Raw genomic sequence first — 20,555 nt, 5'->3', positions numbered from 1 at the left:
ACTTGGCCACAAGGAGTTCAGCTAAACAATGTGAACAGCAATCTCTTGGGCTGAAGTTAAATTCATTCCTGGAGGATGGTGTAAATGAACTCATTAATATTGTTCTTATAAATTAATAACATTATCATTCTCATCCACTTACTTGTATACAGCATTGAGAATATGTTTTTCTGTACTTTCTTGCAGAACTTACGCTGTCCATTGAATGAAGAGGTAATTGCCCAAGCCAGGAAAATATTCCCTTCAGTGATAAAATACATTGTAGAAATGACTATATGGGAAGAAGAAAAAGAACTGCCTCCTGAACTCCAGAAAAGGTGGGGGATTTTTTTAAAGGGGGAAATTTTCACGATGGTTATTTATATTGCAGAATGAGTATTTGAAAAATGTCTTTTGTTTTTATCTACTGCTTTAACTTAACTATCATTGTGAAAATTTTATATAGAGAATTTTTCAAAGTGTCCATTTATGTGAGATGCTCTGCTAAGACATTATACAGAAGTTAAGGCAAAAGAAGGGCTTAATCAGGAGCTTCTGAGTTTTAAGAAAAAAACATTTTGGGGGTGTTGTTCTAAATGATTTACAAGGACTTAGCAGCCATTCGTCCCAGCAAGGAAGTAAATTGCCCAGTTTGATCCTGGCCTGGACCAACTTCCAGGTTCCCTGAGAGGTTTGTGAACTAAGGTGGGGACTTCGGAACAGTGTTTCCCTTTAGTCCAGATCTTTAGCACTTTTCTTGATCAAAAATTTTGATGATCAGAATAAGGAGATATCCCTTTGTCCTGTGCTTTGGGATCTAAGATTATTTCACATGTAGGAATTTAAGAGGTTTTTTTTGTTTTTGTTTTTAGCTAAAACCCAGCAATTTCTAACAACCTTAGGTCTTTTAGTGACAGCAATATTGGCTCTTAATTTACAAAAGGCGAAAGAGAATTCCAGACCTGATATGAAATACAGTTTGGGCCTTGTGGGAATTTTTCTACCTGTGTAATATTAGGAGTTTCACAAATCTAAATACAGTTTTTTGAGTTTACTGGATTTATTTGTATTATTTTAGGAGAGAGACTTAAGAATTTCAATTTTTAAAGACATTAAATGTATTATTTTGACTTTTACTGGACCATAAACTGCTTGGAAAAATAAAGGTCATCAGAAAATTATATCCAAAAAAGTTTCAATTTCAAATACATTGATAGCGTCAGTTAAATGCTTTTAAGAAATTTTGTGTTGGTAAGCATAATTCTAGCAGTCTGCCTGTCTAAAAAGGGTGGGTTGCTTGAATGTGGTCATGTATGTAGACAGCACTGTACTTCAGATTCACAGATCTGATTTCTAATTCTCATTGTTTATTGGCTTTGGGACGAAAGAGAAGTCTTTTTGAGTCTCTTATTGCCTAAGCTACAAGAGGCTTGAGAAAAGCTGCCTCTTAGAGTTATGAGGATCAATTGACTATTTAATGGAAGATCATTATAAACTGTTTAAAACTGGTAGTAATTTCTGACATTTGTGTAGCTATAAACCACAACAACCATTTTCACATATTTTATAAGGTCCTCAACACTCAAATGTAGATATTATACATCTCTCTTAGAGATGGGAAAGATACCATCATCTCAGCAAGATTAAATGCTTAAGTGATTTGTCTGAGGTTTCACAGTCAAATGGTAGTGCTGGCACTTAAAATCTATACACCTTTAAAAAAAAAAACTTAAATGTACTATAAAACCAGTATTACTTAAAATAAATAGAAGGTAGAAACAAAAATAAATAAAAACTAAATATTAGTAAAATCTTGACTATTTATCATTCCCTGCTTGAAAGTTCTGAGCCTGAGGCTTTGTCTCCCCTTTGTCAAAGTGGGAGATTAGCAAGTTATGAATGGTGTTAAAGACATACTGCCACTTAATGAGAATAACATTTTACTTCTGGAAGTAAGAAAAATTCGGGGATAAACATGAAAAAATTGATACTTTTATCAGAGTTTTAAAATTTTATGGCACTGTACCATTTAAAATCATCTCCTATACTAGTATTAGAGTGGTACTTTGGAGAAGGAAATGGCAATCCACTCCAGTATTCTTGCCTGGAAAATCCCATGGACAGAGGAGCCTCTTAGGCTGCAATCCATGGGGTCGCAAAGAGTCGGACACGACTGATCGACTTCACTTTCACTTTTCTCGTACATAGGAAACTACATGGTGCTACTCATCACATGGCATTTTTTATTTTAGCCTGTTTTTCATGTTTTCCTTTGCTTATTTGTTGCAGTGTCTGAACATGTATCTTTTTGTTTTAAACAGGGAGAAAAATGATAGATACTACTGTGTCCTTTTCAATGACGAACACCATTCATATGACCATGTCATATACAGTCTACAAAGAGCTCTTGACTGTGAGCTTGCAGAGGCCCAGTTGCACACCACCGCCATAGACAAAGAGGTTCGTGAGTTTCATTTGAATTATTACGCTGCCTTCATCAGCTTCCTGGAAATTGGATGTTGCCAAGTAGCTCTGTAGCCATTGCCAAGTGCTTCAGTAGTGTGTTAGGTACAACCATGCTCTTCGTTTATTCCTTATAGCCTAAGTGAATTGGTTGAAACTTGGTTTTTCTGTGTGTGTATATTACAGTTTTAGATGACTATAATTTTCCTTTTTTAGTCTAAATAGAAAGTTACTGAATATATTTGGCAAAGAGTGGTTAAGAATGTCGGCTCAACCTTAGTTCTGTTTCTGTAAATTATTGAATAAATGACTAAATACATGAATCCTGAAAAGTTGAATAGCTTAACATTATTTATTAAAACTATTTATAGAATGATGTTGATAACATGGCTCAGCTTTTATTTAACACCCATCCAAAGCAAAATGTGTTCTTCAGATAGGCAGAAGAAATATCAACCTAATCCCTACCCTCAAGAGGAGTGTAAGTCGGTGGAAGAAGCATCATGACACTAGTTACTGGTATTGTGATTCTAGGACTTGAGAAGTCAGTATCCATTAGGCCACACCTCTGACCCACCAGTGGGACTACATGTGTGTTATGGAACACATGTTAAAGAATTTCAGTTTCACTCATGAAAAGTATCTAAGGCATATATTAATAATAGTAGTTTATTAAACCTAATTTATTGTTATCTAATAGAGTACACTACAATAAGTAAATAATGATATTCTTGTAAAGCAAGAAATCTGAGTCCCTAAAGTATAGAAATTCTCTACTAGTGGCACTGAAAGTTCTGAAGCTGCATGAAGGGAGCAAATGCTAAACATTTCTGTTTATCTTATAGGTGTTATCAATCTTAGGACTTTATGGTGGTCAAAAATGATTAATAATTAAGAGCTTGTTGGGTCTTTGGGTTTTATATTACTTATTGATTGGGATTGTCAATCTACTACTTAATTCTCATGTTTGTCTATAATTAGGGCCGTCGGGCTGTTAAAGCAGGTGCTTTTGCTGCTTGCCAGGAAGCAAAGGAAGATATAAAGGTAATTTTCTGAATTAGGGTCAAAATGAAAATGTTAAGAGGAATGTACAAGAGCCCAAGTAAAACAGTTACATTGTTGAAGTGGTTTGACATCCTAAGTAAACATAAGTTTGGAGCATTTAGACCCAGAGATTTGAAAATGTAACAGTTACATGATTTGTTTTTTTGAAGAACAGATAACTTTTAAAACAAAAAATTGAAAAACTAGTTTGTTTTTGATATTCCTTTCATTTGTAGAGTCATTCAGAAAATGTCTCTCAACATCCACTTCATGTAGAAGTATTACATTCTGAGGTTATGGCTCATCAGAAATTTGCTTTGCGTCTGGGGTCCTGGATGAATAAAATTATGAGCTACTCAAGTAAGCATATAGCCTGTTTTTATTTTTCATAAAATATTGTCTTTTTAAATAGCCACAGATTTTAAAATGTCATTGAGTGTAAAGTAAAATGATTGTTGTTTGTTTTTTATGCATTTTATTTTCAGTATTGCATTTCTAATGCTACGAATAATGTTTTGTTGGCTCTTGATTCTTTGATGTTGACAGAATTATTCTTGACATCAAGTATGAGAGGATTTACTGTTAGTTTTTTCATATGTTCTTATAGGAAATGTATTTTTGGGAGAAATATTTTAAGAATAAAAACTGTAACTTCTTTTGTTTGTAGGCGACTTCAGACAGATCTTTTGCCAAGCTTGCCTTAGAGAAGAACCTGGCTCTGAGAATCCCTGTCTCATAAGCAGGTTAATGCTTTGGGATGCAAAGCTTTATAAAGGTAGGTAGATCTTTACTTATGCTTCTTGCTTTGAAGCAAAGGAATATTATAGCTGTAAAGTGGAGTTGTGATCTCTTTTGTTTATTAAATCAATTAACTTGATAAGATGTTATATTTTCAGGGTGAGATTAACCAGTCAATATGTATTCTTCTGTGTTAAAATCCAGGGATATTGCCTTTAATTGTAGTGCCTTTTCATTTAGTCAGATCCAGTAAAAAAGAGTATGTGTGTACTCATGTAGTAATGCCATTATAAAAGCCATGTTAATTTTCAGTTTTAAAATCTGAAGGAAGACCCAAAAGTAAAAAGTTAGAGAAAGGCCAAAGGGGATGGAGAAGGGAAAGTACATAGGGTAGTTTTTAGTGAGACAGAATGAAAAGAAATGGAGAAAGTAGGGTGAAGTAGGATGAAGTAAGGTACAGTGGTGAGAGGGGTACAGAAAATAAGGGAAAAGGCATTACACATATGTATTTTAAATTCTAGCTATTAAATATTAACGTAAAAAGTGCCACTAATATTTGAGTCCTTGAAGTCTATTAGCATGTGAAATATTTTTATAGTGTTCTGCCACTACTAATAGCTAAAATGTTTTCTTTGCCTTGGCAATGCTCCTCCCACTTTTCCCCAAAATGATTTATAGGTGCCCGTAAGATCCTTCACGAGTTGATCTTCAGCAGTTTTTTTATGGAGATGGAATACAAAAAATTCTTTGCTATGGAATTTGTGAAGGTAATTGCTCTTTATAAATAGATGTCAACAAATGAAAATAGAAAACCATTTTGTAAGTGAAATAGTGGAAACAAAGGGGATAATTACAGAGCAGGAATTTAATTTTACAGCTTATTTGTTTTTCTAAAAGTTCATCATTCATCTTCACATTTGGTAATATGAAAACAGTAGTCTAAGAAAGGAGATAGTTGGAAAATGACCTGTTATTTGCTTGGACAAAGCAATAGGAAGTTGTCACAATTATGAGTACATTTTTCTTTTCTAATCATTTGTCTGTTAGTTAAAATTGTAACAAGAGCAGTGACTAGTTGCAAGACCAGCAGGGAAAAGGAACAGATATATATACATGCTAAAAGGAGGCAGAAATTTGATGGCTAAGAGTTATACTTAACTATCTGAGGCTAGAATATACAAATTTATAGCTTTTTAAAAAATTTATTTTAATTGGAGGCTAATTGCTTTACAATATTGTAGTGGTGTTTGCCATACATTGACATGAATCAGCCATGGGTGTACATGTGTCCCCCATCCCGAAGCCCCCTCCCACTTCCCTCCTCATCCTATCCCTCTGGATCATCCCAGTGCACCGGCTTTGAGTGCCCTGTTTCATGCATCGAACTTAGACTGGTCATCAATTTCATGTATGGTAATATACATGTTTCAGTGCTCTTCTCTCAAATCATCCCACCCTCGCCTTCTCCCACAGAGTCCAAAAGTCTGTGCTTTCCATCTCTGTCTCTTTTGTTGTCTTGCGTATAGGGTCATCATTACTATCTTTCTAAATTCCATATATATACATTAATATACTGCATTGGTGTTTTTCTTTCTGACTTCATCCTGTATAATAGGCTCCAGTTTCATCCACCTCATTAGAACTGATTCAAATGTGTTCTTTTTAATAGCTGAGTAATATTCCATTGTGTATATGTACCACAGCTTTCTTATCCATTAATCTGCCAATGGACAAATAGGTTGCTTCCATGTCCTGGGTATTGTTAACAGTGCAGCGATGAACATTGGGGTACACATGTCTCTTTCAATTCTGGTTTCCTCAGTGTGTATGCCCAGCAGTGGGATTGCTGGGTCGTCTGGCAATTCTATTTCCAATTTTTTAAGGAATCTCCACACTGTTCTCCATAGTGGATGTACTAGTTTGCATTCCCACCAACAGTGTAAGAGGGTTCCCTTTTTTCCACACCCTCTCCAGCATTTATTGTTTGTATACTTTTTGATAGCAGCCATTCTGACTGGCGAGAGATGGTACCTGATTGTGATTTTGATTTGCATTTCTCTGATCATGAGTGATGTTGAGCATCTTTTCAAGTGTTTGTTAGCCATCTGTATGTCTTCTTTGGAGAAATGTCTGTTTAGTTCTTTGGCCCATTTTTTGATTGGGTCATTTATTTTTCTGAAATTGAGCTGCATGAGCTGCTTGTATATTTTTTTAGATTAATTCTTTGTCAGTTGCTTCATTTGCTATTATTTTCTCTCATTCTGAAGGCTGTCTTTTCACCTTGCTTATAGTTTCCTTCGTTGTGCAAAAGCTTTTAAGTTTAATTAGGTCCCATTTGTTTATTTTTGCTTTTATTTCCATTACTCTGGGAGGTTGGGTCATAGAGGATTTTGCTGTGGTTTATGTCAGAGGGTATTTTGCCTGTGTTTTCCTCTAGGAGTTTTATAGTTTCTTGTCTTACATTTAGATCTTTAATCCATTTTGAGTTTATTTTTGTGTATGATGTTATAAAGTGTTCTAGTTTCATTCTTTTACAGGTGGTTGACCAGTTTTTCCAGCACCGCTTGTTAAAGAGATTGTCTTTTCTCCATTATATATTTTTGCTTCCTTTGTCAAAGATAAGGTGTCCACAGGTGCGTGGATTTGTCTCTGGGCTTTCTATTTTGTTCCACTGATATGTATTTCTGTCTTTGTGCCAATACTGTACTGTCATGACTATAGCTTTGTAGTATAGTCTGAAGTCAGGCAGGTTGATTCCTCTAGTTCCATTATTCTTTCTCAGGATTGCTTTGGTGTTCAAGGCTTTTTGTATTTCCATACAAATTGTGAAATTATTTTGTTGTAGTTCTCTGAAAAATACCGTTGGTAGCTTGATAGGGATTGCATTGAATCTGTAGATTGCTTTGGGTAGTATACTCATGTTCACTATATTGATTCTTCCGATCCATGAACATGGTATATTTCTCCGTCTATTTGTGTCATCTTTGATTTCTTTCATCAGTGTTTTATAGTTTTATACATATAGGTCTTTTGTTTCTTTAGGTAGATTTATTCCTAAGTATTTTATTCTTTTTGTCACTATGGTGAATGAGATTGTTTCCTTAATTTCTTTTTCTGTTTTCTCATTGTTAGTGTATAGGAATGCAAGGGATTTCTGTGTATTAATTTTATATTACTATATTCATTGATTAGCTCTAGTAATTTTCTGGTGGTGTCTTTAGGGTTTTCTGTGTAGAGGATCATGCCATCTGCAAACAGTGCGAGTTTTACTTCTTCTTTTCCAGTCTGGGTTCCTTTTATTTCTTTGTCTTCTCTGATTGCTGTGACTAAAACTTCCAAGACTATATTGAATAGTAGTGGTGAGAGCAGGTAACCTTGTCTGGTTCCTGATTTTAGGGGAAATGCTTTCAATTTTTCACCATTAAGGATAATGTTTGCTGTGGGTTTATCATATATGGCTTTTATTATGTTGAGGTATATTCCTTCTGTGCCTGCTTTCTGGAGAGTTTTTATCATAAATGGGTATTGAATTTTGTCAAAGGCTTTCTCTGCATCTATTGATATAATCATATGGTTTTTATCTTTCAGTTTGTTAATGTGTTGTATGACATTGATTGATTTGCAAATATTAAAGAGTCCTTGCATCCCTGGGATAAAGCCCACTTGGTCATGATGTATGATCTTTTTAATAGGTTGTTGGTTTCTGTTTGCTAGAATTTTGTTGAGAATTTTTGCATCTATGTTCATTATGATATTGGCCTATAGTTTTCTTTTTTGTGGCATCTTTGGTTTTGGTATTAAGGTGATGGTGGCCTCACAGAATGAGTTTGGAAGTTTACCTTCTGCAGTTTTCTGAAAGAGTTTGAGTAGGATAGGTGTTAACTCTTCTCTAAATTTTTGGTAGAATTCAGCTGCGAAGCCATCTGGTCCTGGACTTTTGTTTGTTGGAAGATTTTTGATTACAGTTTCAATTTCAATGCTTGTGATGGGTCTGTTAAGATTTTCTATTTCTTCCTGGTTCAGTTTTGGAAGGTTATACTTTTCTAAGAATTCATCCATTTCTTCCAAGTTGTCCATTTTATTGGCATCTAGTTGCTGATAGTAGTCTCTTATGATCCCTTGTATTTCTGTGTTTTCTGTTTGATTTCTCCATTTTCATTTCTAATTTTGTTGATTTGATTCTTCTCCCTTTTTTTCTTGAGTCTGGCTAATGGTTTGTCTATTTTATTTATCTTCTCAAAGAACTAGCTTTTAGTTTTGTTAATTTTTACTGTAGTCTCCATTTTTTCTTTTTCATTTATTTCTGCTCTAATTTTTATGATTTCTTTCCTTCTACTAACCGTGGGGTTCTTCATTTCTTCTTTTTCTAGTTGCTTTAGGTGTAAAGTTAGGTTATTTATTTGATTTTTCTCTTGTTTTCTTGAGGTTAGCTTGTGTTGCTATGAACCTTCCCCTTAGCACTGCTTTTACTGAATCTCATAGGTTTTGGGTTGTCGTGTTTTCATCTTCATTTGTTTCTATGCATATTTTGATTTCCTTTTTTTATTTCTTGCATGATTTGTTGATTATTCAGAAGCATGTTGTTTAGCCTCCATATGTTGTATTTTTAATAGTTTTTTCCCTGTAGTTGACATCTAATCTTACTGCATTGTGATCAGAAAAGATGCTTGAAATGATTTCAATTTTCTTGAATCAACTAGCACTAGATTTATGGCCCAGGAAGTGATCTAACCTGCAGAATGTTCCACGTGCACTTGAGAAAATGGTGAAATTCATTGTTTTGGGGTGAAATGTCCTATAGATATCAATTAGGTCTAACCAGTCCATTGTATCATTAAAAGTTTGTGTTTCCTTGCTAATTTTGTGTTTGGTTGATCTATCCATAGGTGTGAGTGGGGTATTAAAGTCTCTCACTATTATTGTGTGACTGTTAATTTCCCCTTTCATACTTGTTAGCATTTGCCTTATGTATTGAGGTGCTCCTATGTTGGGTGCATTTATGTTTATAATTGTTATATCTTTTTCTTGGATTGATCCTTTGATCATTATATAATGTCCTTCTTTGTCTCTTTTCACTGTCTTTACTTCAAAGTCTATTTTATCTGATATGAGTATTGCTACTGCTGCTTTCTTTCGGTCTCCATTTTCATGAGATATCTTTTTCCAGCTCTTCACTTTCGGTCTGTATATGTCCCTTGGCTTGAGGTGGGTCTCTTGTAAACAGCATATATAGGGGTCTTGTTTTTGTATCCATCCAGTCAGTCTGTCTTTTGGTTGGGGCATTCAACCCATTTACATTTAAGGTAATTATTGATAAGTATGGTCCCGTTGCCATTTACTTTGTTGTTTTGGGTTTGAGTTTATAAACCTTTTGGGTGTTTCCTTTCTAGAGAAGATCCTATAGCATTTGTTGATGAGCTGGTTTGGTGGTGCTGAATTCTCTCAGCTTTTGCTTGTCTGTAAAGCTTTTGATTTCTCCTTCATATTTGAATGAGATCCTTGCTGGGTATAGTAATCTTGGTTGTAGGTTTTTCTCTTTCAGCACTGTAAGTATGTCCTGCCATTCCCTCCTGGCCTGAAGAGTTTCTATTGAAGGATCAGCTGTTATACTTATGGGGATCCCCTTGTGTGTTATTTGTTGCTTTTCCCTTGCTGCTTTTAATATTTACTCTTTGTGTTTGATCTTCATTAGTTTTATTAATCTGTGTCTTGGGGTGTTTCGCCTTGGGTTTTTCCTATTTGGCACTCTCTGGGTTTCTTGGACTTGGGTGGCTATTTACTTCCCCATTTTGGGAGGTTTTCAACTATTATGTCCTCAGGTATTTTCTCATGCCCTGTGTTTTTGTCTTGTTCTTCTGGGACACCTATGATTCGAATGTTGGGGTGTTTAACATTGTCCCAGAGGTCTCTGAGGTTGTCCCCATTTCTTTTAATTCCTTTTTATTTTTTCCTCTTTGCTTCATTTATTTCCACCATTCTATCTTCCACCTCACTTATCCTGTCTTCTGCCTCAGTAATTCTACTGTTGGTTCCCTCCAGAGTGCTTTTGATCTCATTTATTGCATTATTCATTATTGATTGACTCTTCTTTAGTTCTTCTAGGTCCTTGTTAAACATTTCTTGCATCTTCTCAATCCTCATCTCTAGTCTATTTATCTGTAACTCCATTTTGTTTTCAAGATTTTGGATCAACTGTATTATCATTATTCTGAATTCTTTTTCAGGTAGACTCCCTATCTCCTTCTCTTTTGTTTGGTTTGGTGGGCATTTATCATGTTCCCTTACCTGCTGAATATTTCTCTGCCTTTTCATTTTGTTTAGATTGCTGTGTTTGGGGTGCCCTTTCTGTAGGCTGTAAGTTCATGTTTCCTCTTTATTGTGGAGCCTGGTCCCTGTGGATGGGGTTTGACTAGTGGTTTGTCAAGGTTTCCTGGTTAAGGGAGCTTGTGTCTGTATTCTGGTGGGTGGAGCTGAATCTCTTCTCTCTGGAGTGCAATGAAGTGTCCAGTAGTAAGTTTTGGGGTGTCTATGGGTTTGGCATGTCTTTGGACAGCCTTTCTTTTAATGCTCAGGGTTGTGTTCCTGCTTTGCTGGAGAATTAGCATGGTATGTCTTGCTCTGGAACTTGTCCCTTGGGTGGAGCTTTGTTTCAGTGTAGGTATGGAGGCTTTTGGGTGAGCTCTTGTCTATTAATATTCCCTGGAATCAGGAGTTCTCTAATGTTCTCAAGTTTTGGAGTTAAGCCACCTGCCTCTGGCTTTCTGTCCTTCTCTTACAGTAGCCTCAAGACTTCTCCATCCATACAGCACAGATGAGAAAACATCTAGGTTAATGGTGAAGCAATTCTCCACAGCAGGGGACACCCAGAGAGATTCACCGAGTTACATAGCGAAGAGAAGAGGGAGGAGGGAGATAGAGGTGACCAGGAGGAGATCAGGGGGAGTCAAAAGAGGAGAGAGCAGTCTAGCCAGTAATCAGTTCCCTAAGTGCTCTCCACAATCTGGAACACCCAGGGAGATTCAGAGTTACACAGAGAAAAGAAGAGGGAGGAGGGAGATAGAAGTGACCAGGAGGAGAAGAGGGGCAGTCAAAAGCAGAGAGGACAGTCTAGCCAGTAATCAGTTCCCTAAGTGTTCTCCACAGCCCAGAGTACCCAGAGAGATTCAGAGAGTTAAGTTGAGAAGAGAAGGGGGAGGGAGGAGATAGAGATGACCTGGGGGAGAAGAGGGAAAGTCAAAAGGGGAGAGACCAATCTAGCCAGTAATCTCACCCCTGAGTGAAAATAGAGACTGAAGATTAGATTCTTTAAGGTACAAAATTGATAACAGAGATTAAAAATCTAGAGTAGAGATTAGACTCTCAAAAAAAAATATTGAAAATACAAAACAAAATCAATCACAAAATTATAAAATGTATATATATGAAATTTGCTTTAAAAATGGGGTCTTTTTTTCTGCAACATAATAGTACATTATAAAAATGAAAATTAAAGAAGTAATAAAGTGGTTAAATTTTTTTAAAAAGTAAAAAGTGATAATAGTAAAAATTTCTCTGGAGCTGTTGTGGGCAGTGTGGTGTCAGTTCAGTTTCAGATAGTTCCTTGTTCCAGCTTGTACTTGTTCTCAAGGTCTAAAGGCCCCCTCCAATGCTTAGTCAATGTTAACTACAAGGTTTTAATCTGTTGCACCTGTCACTTCCAGAGCTGTTCCCTATTCTTTATTTTGGCTTCCTCTGTATGCAAGTCTCTTCAGTGTCTAATTTCTGCCTTGACACAAGGGGGCAAAGGTGGTCACTTATTCAGGCTCACTTGTTCCGTTGTGTTGTGGGGAGGGAGGGACACTACAAACAAATATTGCTGACATGTGTGGGGAGTGCTCACAGTGTATGGACCACACTGGGTTTGTCCCAGTTCATGGCTTCCTGGGTATACACTGCTCAGGCTCCAGGGTGCTCTGCAGGGGCACTGTCCAAAGCAGGCCCTGCATTTTGTGCACTTCCCAGGTCTAAGCTGCTCAGGTTCTCGGGTATTCCGTAAGGGCACAGACTTGGTTTCCTTCCCAGGTCCGAGCAGCTCAGGCGACCAGGTGTTTGGCAAATGCACTGTCCCAGGTGGGCCATGCATCTTAATCACCTCCCCCAGTCCCAGCCACGTGGTTTCCCAGGTGCACCACATGTCTGTTCTGGGGAGCTGATCTCTGGCTGCAACCCTCCTGGCAGATGTCAACCATCCAGGATCCCAGGAAGACATGGTTAGTGACTGGAAGCCTGCTCACAGTTTGGTGGAGGTTGCCTGTCTCTGGGACCGAGATTGGAGCAGCCCCTTGCCTTCCAACTCTGGCTGTCACACACCTGTCTCTCTGCCTCCAGCAGAGGGGAGAGGCCTGTACACAGCCGGCTAGCTCTCCTTTGGTATTGGCTCAATCCTTTGTTCTGTGAGCAGGCCAGGAAAGTACTCTTTTTTCTTTTTCCCTCTCTGGCAATCCCATAGTTTGGGTTGCTATCTCATGTTAGCTCCCTCAGATTGTCCTCAGGGCATTCAGGCCCAGTCCTTACCCTAAGCACTGATTATGCAGCCTGCACCTCCCTGTCCAGCCCCTGCTGGCTGGTGGCAAACGCAAGCGTTTGGGCTACTTTTCCACTGGCAGTTGTGTTTAGGTGCGTATTCTGTGGGTTTTTTTTTTTTCTTGTTTATGTTGCTCTCTGAGATCTCAAAACTCCCCACAGACTCACCTGTGAGAGGGTTTCCTACTGTTTGGAAATTTCTCCTCCTTCACAACTCTCTCCCCAGGACCAGTCTTTGTCCCTAACTCTTTTGTCTCTCTTTTTGTCTTTTATGTTTTGTCCTACCTTCTTTCAAGGAGAATGGGCTGCCTTTCTGGGTACTTGGTGTCTCCTGCCAGTGTTCAGAAATTGTTTTGTGGAAGTTGCTCAGCATTCAAATAATCTGATGAATTTGTGGGAGAGAAAGTGTCCTATTCCTCCGCCATCTTGGGACTGCCTCTATAGCTTTTTAATATTGTTTTGATGATCTATGGTATATCCCTTACATTGTTGTATTTTCTTGTGTGTCTCTCAGGTTAGATTAGTTAGAACATGTACTTCTTTAAACCTTTTACTTTGTCTTATACAGAGGTATGCAAGAAATACTTGTTTGTTCTGATTTTGAGTTGCACAAAATTCTGTAAAACTTAGGACAGAGGTAGAATCAGAATGGAATTGGAAGCAGAATGTGAAATAATGGTTATCACAGGTAAATGATACTATGGGATAAGATACTTGTACTTCCTGGATTTTATAATTAGATTGATAAAAGCAGCTAAGATATTTGGTTTCTTGAAAGGTGATGACAACTCAAATTATCAACTCTATTCTTCAAAAACTCTTTAGAGGTAGAATAAAGGACCATGTATGTGATCTGAAATGAAGTTTTTTCTTTATACAACAGCAGTTCACCCTCCTTAGGATTACCTGTTAAACTTCGTGTGAATTCTAATGGATGGAATTAAATATGTAGGCCAAGGATCTAATACTGTGCTTACATTTATTATCTGCTTGAGGCATGAATGGATGTATTATTGTTTTTGTTCTCACAAGATATCAGGGTTGATTTTCATCTGGTATGTACTAGTATGGATAAGAAGTTATACATAGCCAGCATCCATTCTGTTTAAGGCTGGATTGAATCTGATGATTGATTTTCTGGGTCATACCAGTTTTTAAATACATCTAATATAGTCCCTGCTATATTTCATTGGGAAGAAAATCTGCTAAAGATTGCCCCAGATTCTGTTTGGAGAAAGGATATATTGCACCTTTGCGGTCCTCTGTGATCTTTACCTCTGTTTGTATGTGTGTATGTTTTGTTTTTATAAAATCATTATGTCTTACTATACTAGATTGGATAGCTGAATTCCTATTTGATCTTTTGTTATTCACTTTTTTAGTAAATTTCTGTTGACTGTAGTATCTCCCTTTAATAAATAGGTATTACAATACTTGCCATCTTATACATAGAAACAAATATAGCAGCTGTTAAAATTTGGATTTTAAAAGTTTTCAGTAGTCATTTATAATTGCTTCTGTACTTATTGTTGTATCTTTCAGTATTATAAGCAGCTCCAGAAAGAATATATCAGTGATGATCATGACAGAAGTATCTCTATAACTGCACTCTCAGTTCAGATGTTTACTGTTCCTACTTTGGTATGTATTTATTAGTCTTGACAATCTTTCTAAGTAACATTTGTTTTATTTTTAAAGAATTTTATTTAATGTTGAATTAAAACAATTTCTGAGTCACTATGTTCTATTCCGCTTGGAAAATTGAATAATTCTTCAGTGGTATCAGCATGTGACTACTTTAATAGTTCCCAAGGATTAAGTAACTCGTGGAGTGGGAGTGGTGGCTCTGAGTTGGTTTGAAAGTCCTCATCTCTGCAGGGAACACCAGAGCCGATTTCTCAATGTCTAGAGTAACTTAGGAGCAGTGCCTTATTAATACCAAAAAAAAATTTTTTGCTAGTCTTTTGTTCTTTACGCTTGTTGTTGTTGGGGGTGAGAGGGCAGCCTAAGATACAGCAAAACTAGGGGAGAGTGTGACTGTCAGGCATTTGCAGGAGATAGTGATGCAAGGCTTGGGAAGAGAGTGAAGGATTCTGCTTCCTTTTTGTACTACTACCATTGCTGTTTCTTACAGACAGTTTGGTTTCGACTTTCTTTTTTCAAAGCCCAGAGAAAAGGATATGAAAGAGAAATTGGATTGTGAGTGAGGGGGAAATGTCAAAATACATAATGTATATGATAGAAGCCTGAAGTATATCTGTTTGTGCTACTTCGCTCATTGTATAATTAATAGTGGTAAACATTCATGTCAGTAACATGTGTAATGGGCTTGGGGTGTTCACACAGGTGTTTTCTAGTTAATGAGGGGTAGGGAAGTTTTAGAAAATAATTTCTCAGAAATTGCTATTCTGTGAGAATAAGGACTGTGTTTCATGCTCAACAAACATTTATTCAAAATGACTTACCAACCAAATGAACAGATAAAATCCATACTATAATGAGTTAATACTAATGACAATATTCTTGACATATTCTACAGGCTCGACATCTTATTGAAGAGCAGAATGTTATCTCTGTCATTACTGAAACTCTGCTGGAAGTTTTGCCTGAGTATTTGGATAGGAACAATAAATTCAACTTCCAGGGTTACAGCCAAGACAAATTGGGAAGAGTATATGCAGTAATTTGTGATCTAAAGTAAGTTGTTCAAGTCAAAAGGTGAGGGTACCTGTTAAACACAGTTGGATTTATTCTATCCTATAAATAAACATCTGATTTTTTTGGTATCTAGTGATGACAAGTATAAAGAACTGTGACTGTCATGTCAGTACATCTCTTAAGTGAAGGCTTCTTATAGAGTTAAAATCAGGTCAATAAAGAAGGTACTGAGGAAGGGCCTCTCATAGGAATTAGGGTCTTTTGGGATCATTAAATGAATCTCCATCATAGTCACCATGCCTTCCACTCACTTCCACTCATGCATTTTGCTTCTGCCCCTCTTGCATAGTCTCTTTGTGGTTAGTTTCAAATGATCTTGTTAATGTGAATTTTTTGAACTCCCCTTTTTCATACGTATGATCAAGTTATAGATATTCATCCAAGGTTTCTTAAGATATTCTCCCTGAAGAGAATAGAGTTTCCTTTTAAACCGAAGTTGAAATCACATGATAGATCACATTTGGGATCATTGAACCTAAAAGGAAATAAATTTCTATTTTTTTTAAATAGATGGTGATTACTGTAAGGATTATGCTATATAGTCAATAAATCATAAACTTCAAAAAATTATTTTAAGAATATATTGACAAAATATGTTTCATTTACTATGCTGTTTAAAAGAAGAGCTCTGAGATATATATGATCATTTTTATTCTTGTCCCTAGGGGAATAAAATCACTCTAATTTTGTCCATTTCCTCTAGTGACCATGTAAGGTATAAAGGGATAGAAACAAGTTTCCAAATCAACCTAGAAATAGTTTAGTTAGAAAAATACATTTGACAAAATTTTTGAAACTATTCATTGGATCCGTGGTATTACTGAGAAAAATGCTTCCAGACCTTTTCCAATTCCTCAGTTTCTAAACACGATTATAACATGTAATTCATTCTTTAAAGTTCAGTAAATTATTATGAACTTCATATCTTCAGTACAAGTTGAGATGGCAATGAGTTCAGTAGTGAATTACTATTTAGCTAGTGTGATTTGCAAATTATGCATAATTTATATCACACAAAACAAACAAAAAATATACAAAAACTCCAAATGGCAGTACTTAATGTCTGAAGTGAAGTGAAGTTGCTCAGTCATGTCCGACTCTTTGCAACCCCATGGACTGTAACCTACCATGCTCCATCCATGGGATTTTCCAGGCAAGAGTACTGGAGTGGGTTGCCATTTCCTTCTCCAGAGGATCTTTCCCACCCTGGGATCGAACCCGGGTCTCCCACATTGTCGGCAGACACTTTACTGTCTGAGCCACCAGGGAAGTCACTTAATGTTTAGTGTTAAATTATTCTTCCTGGAAAATCCCGTGGATGGAGGAGCCTGGTGGGCTGCAGTCCATGGGGTTGCTACGAGTTGGGCACAACTGAGCGACTTCACTTTCACTTTTCACTTTCATGCATTGGAGAAGGAAATGGCAGCCCACTCCAGTGTTCTTGCCTGGAGAATCCCAGGGATGGAGGAGTCTGGTGGGCTGCCGTCTATGGTGTCGCACAAAGTCGGACATGAATGAAGAGACTTAGCAGCAGTAGCAGCATTCTATTTGTCATTCCTTTGGTCTGCTGGATAGGAAAAATCTCTTTACTGTAGTTCTCATTACTCTGAAGTATTCTCATAAAATAATTATTTTTCTATTCAGAGAAGTAGTGTATAATCACATCATTATTTTATCATATTTTATTTTATTTTGTGGATCTCTGACTATAATTATTCTCTGCAGTAAATAATTTAGAGTTACTTCAACTCTTTGCCACCCCATAGACTATAGCCTGCCAGGCTTCTCTGTCCATGGAATTTTCCAGGCGAGAATACTGGAGTGGGTTGCCATTTCCTTCTCCAGGCTGCATCTCCTTGTCTCCTGCATTAGCAGGTGGGATTCTTTTACCATTGTACCACCTGGGAAGCCTACCCCTATGGTAAAACTGTAGGGTCCTTGGCTGGGAAGGTAATTTTAAAGTTTTCCCACTCTTCTATTGCTCACAACTTCTCTCCTACATCCTTATATAAGTAGACATATCTCTAATGACAAGGAGAAGGGAAAATTAATGTCTTTTGAGGATCTATTTAATTCACTCTCACAAGGGTCCTGTGTTATTTATTAGTAACCGGTGGGTGCTAAGGAGCTTTACTTATTTTACTTCATTTTATTCTTGCAATGTTCTCATAAGGCAGGTGATATAATCTTTATTTGTAGATTATAATTATTTGCCTAAGGTCATAAAGCTAGTAAGAGGCAGGATTTGAGCCTAGCACTATTTATCTGTAATACTCATGTTCCTTTCACTACATCAAGTAGCCTCACAGACTACATAAACAACAATAAAGCCTTCTCTGAAACCTGGCCTAAAACACCAATTAGATATGCCCTTCATTTTGCAAGTAATTATTGAGCCCCATTTCTCAGTCTCTCATTGTAGAAATTTTGTAGTCATTCTTATTATTTCCCCATAGCCTTAATCATTCACCACTTCTTCCTGCTGCTGCTGCTGCTAAGTCGCTTCAGTCGTGTCCGACTCTGTGCGACCCCATAGACGGCAGCCCACCAGGCTCCTCCGTCCCTGAGATTCTCCAGGCAAGAACACTGGAGTGGGTTGCCATTTCCTTCTCCAGTGCATCAAAGTGAAAAGTGAAAGTGAAGTCGCTCAGTCGTGTCCAACTCGTCGCATCCCCATGGACTGCAGCCTACCAGGCTCCTCCGTCCATGGGATTTTCCAGGCAAGAGTACTAGAGTGGGGTGCCATTGACTTCTTCCTGAAACCCTTTTAAATCAGAAATAGCCACAAATACTTAATGCCTTTTAGTTGTTTCTTTTCTTCTTTACTTTTTCCTTTCTTTCTGTCTCTTGCATCTTCTTGACTTCCTAGGTCTCTTACAGGAGTCAGGCATGAACTATGTGAAGTGACTAGAAACTAGAAACATAAATTCTCTTCTCTAGATCAGTGCTTCTCAAATATTAATATGAATGCAGATCATTGTGGGAGCTTGTTAAAAGGCAGACTGAGTAGATCTGGCTAGAAGCCAAGATTCTGCGTTTCTAAAGATTTACTTGATGCTGATACTTCTGATATGTGAACCAACCTTTTGAGTAGCACTGTGCTCTAGAAAACAGCCAAACTTTGATGCCATTTATTCATTGTGGTAGAGTTTAAACTTTAGTCTTTTTTACTTTTACTTTAAAGGAAAAGTTTAGAATGTAATTAACATACTGTAAAGTTATTTCTTTGATAAAGTCCAGATGATTGTATTTTAACTTTGAACATATTAATGGATATTTAAAGAAAGGGAAAAATTAAATAATAATAATAAGATAATCCTTATTATCTTTACAAATAAAACTTAATTTTTCCTCCATCTTTTTGCCTTGTCTTTTATGTTCTGCATTACTTCCTTTGTGCCGTTTGTTGGGGAGCTTAACTTTGAATTACAATGTCCAGGATACATATCTGTTTTTTCCCTCTACACTATGAACCTCAAGGGTTGGGTATCTTATCTGTGTTTATGTTCCTGATACCTGTTGTGGAATAGGAATTGATTTGGGTTGACTGAGTGCAAAATAATTTTCATCAATTATTAATTATTCCTTCCTGAGAAGTTATTTCGTGGTAAACCTTGTTCCCATTGGACATGAAACCAGTCGTTGTCTTTACAGCCTAAAGAAGTATTGTTCTTATAAATTGTAGGCTACATTGGGTCTGTTTATCTTTTGAAACAAATATATTCTGATATGTAAGCCAGGATGACATAGGTGTTTATATCCTTCTTCTGGGATCAGGGCAAAGAATGCCTGGAGGTAGGAAGTCTGTTCCAAATATCCTGACCCACCAGCAGTAGTTTATCTGTGGTACTGAAATCAGATAGCAGGACTGAATGGCTCTGGTATAACCAGTACCAGAATATTCAGACCAAGTTACAAATCTCTAGTCATACTGAGAAGCAACAATAAAAGTATTGAATCCTCAGGCCAAACTACTATATGTGTTGCAAATTTTCTGTAATTCTTACGACTACATGCTTTAGGGGTAAAAGTGTGTCATTTTAATGAATAAAATTAGTTTCTAACTTACAGAATATTCTGAAACAGTTTACACGGACAGCAGACATCCTACACAGGTAGTTTTGACATGTATTTTGAGATTGAGGGAATTTCATCTGGTCCTTTGGGTAACGGTTATGTATGCTTCTAGAAAATTTGTATTGTGATTGTCCATCTGTGACCGGCTAGTTTCCTTCTAGGTCCACTTAATCAGCCTAATTTTTGAGTGGAGAAGTAAGGCTTTAGCTTTGACATCTGCCTCTGGTAGAGCATTCACATTTTGCTGGCATAATTCTAGTGCTGCCTAGAATTGTAAGAAATTAGAATCCATAATTTTGATGAATCAACATTGTCTATAGCTCTGAGATCCTTAAAATTATCTCAAAATAGGAAAGTGTAATGTTTCTCTGTCTCTTGGAATATTAGATATATCCTGATCAGCAAGCCCACAGTATGGACAGAAAGATTGAGAATGCAGTTCCTTGAAGGCTTTCGATCTTTTTTGAAAATTCTTACCTGTATGCAGGTATGATGGTTCTTCTGTACATCAATAAGATAAGTTTATTTTAAAAATTTAATCCCAATTTTTCATGTTTTGTTTTGAGCAAATTATTGTTTTGAGGAAGAATAATTGTAGAAAGTAAAAGTAAAATTTAAACACTGCCTCACTGATCCTGCTTTCATAGACCTTAGTTAACTGCTGCTTTTACTATTAATGTTTATTAATGTATACTATGTGATAACTGTTGTAAATATTTTCACACATCATTTCTTTTGAGCCTCATAGCAATCTTATGAGGTAGTTACTATTATTATCCCCATTTTATGTACAAGGGAATCATAGCTTAGAAATAATTTGACCAGGATCATACAGCTAGAGAGTGACAGAGTGAGAGTTTAACCCATGCATTCTGACTTAGATAGCCATGTTTAAAAAAAAATGCTTAGGCATACATGAGTATGAATCTTGATGATTTTATATTTTGCCAATGGAGGAGCAAAGAAAGAGGGCC

At 36.7% G+C, this 20,555-nt stretch overlaps 1 protein-coding gene across 4 annotated transcripts in view; it reads left to right on the top strand.

The window, feature by feature from the left end:
- Positions 1–20,555, top strand: part of UBR1 (ubiquitin protein ligase E3 component n-recognin 1) — a 138,841-nt gene that overhangs the window by 38,332 nt on the left and 79,954 nt on the right. For all 4 annotated transcript variants that reach the window (XR_014058989.1, XM_081507921.1, XM_081507920.1 and 1 more), the window contains 9 exons: positions 187–317; positions 2,301–2,439; positions 3,424–3,486; positions 3,723–3,846; positions 4,154–4,261; positions 4,903–4,991; positions 14,329–14,427; positions 15,326–15,483; positions 19,969–20,068. Coding sequence is in view for 3 of the 4 variants with exons in the window: in XM_081507921.1 (XP_081364047.1) it covers positions 187–317; positions 2,301–2,439; positions 3,424–3,486; positions 3,723–3,846; positions 4,154–4,261; positions 4,903–4,991; positions 14,329–14,427; positions 15,326–15,483; positions 19,969–20,068 (1,011 nt within the window). In the remaining variant the exon portion in view is untranslated. The remainder of the gene's footprint in view (positions 1–186; positions 318–2,300; positions 2,440–3,423; positions 3,487–3,722; positions 3,847–4,153; positions 4,262–4,902; positions 4,992–14,328; positions 14,428–15,325; positions 15,484–19,968; positions 20,069–20,555) is intronic.

This window comes from Giraffa tippelskirchi, chromosome 7, assembly GCF_054371585.1.
Source record: "Giraffa tippelskirchi isolate mGirTip1 chromosome 7, T2T-mGirTip1v1.2.pri, whole genome shotgun sequence".
In the NCBI taxonomy this organism is placed as follows: domain Eukaryota; kingdom Metazoa; phylum Chordata; class Mammalia; order Artiodactyla; family Giraffidae; genus Giraffa; species Giraffa tippelskirchi.
This window is presented reverse-complemented; position numbering and strand designations above follow the sequence as displayed.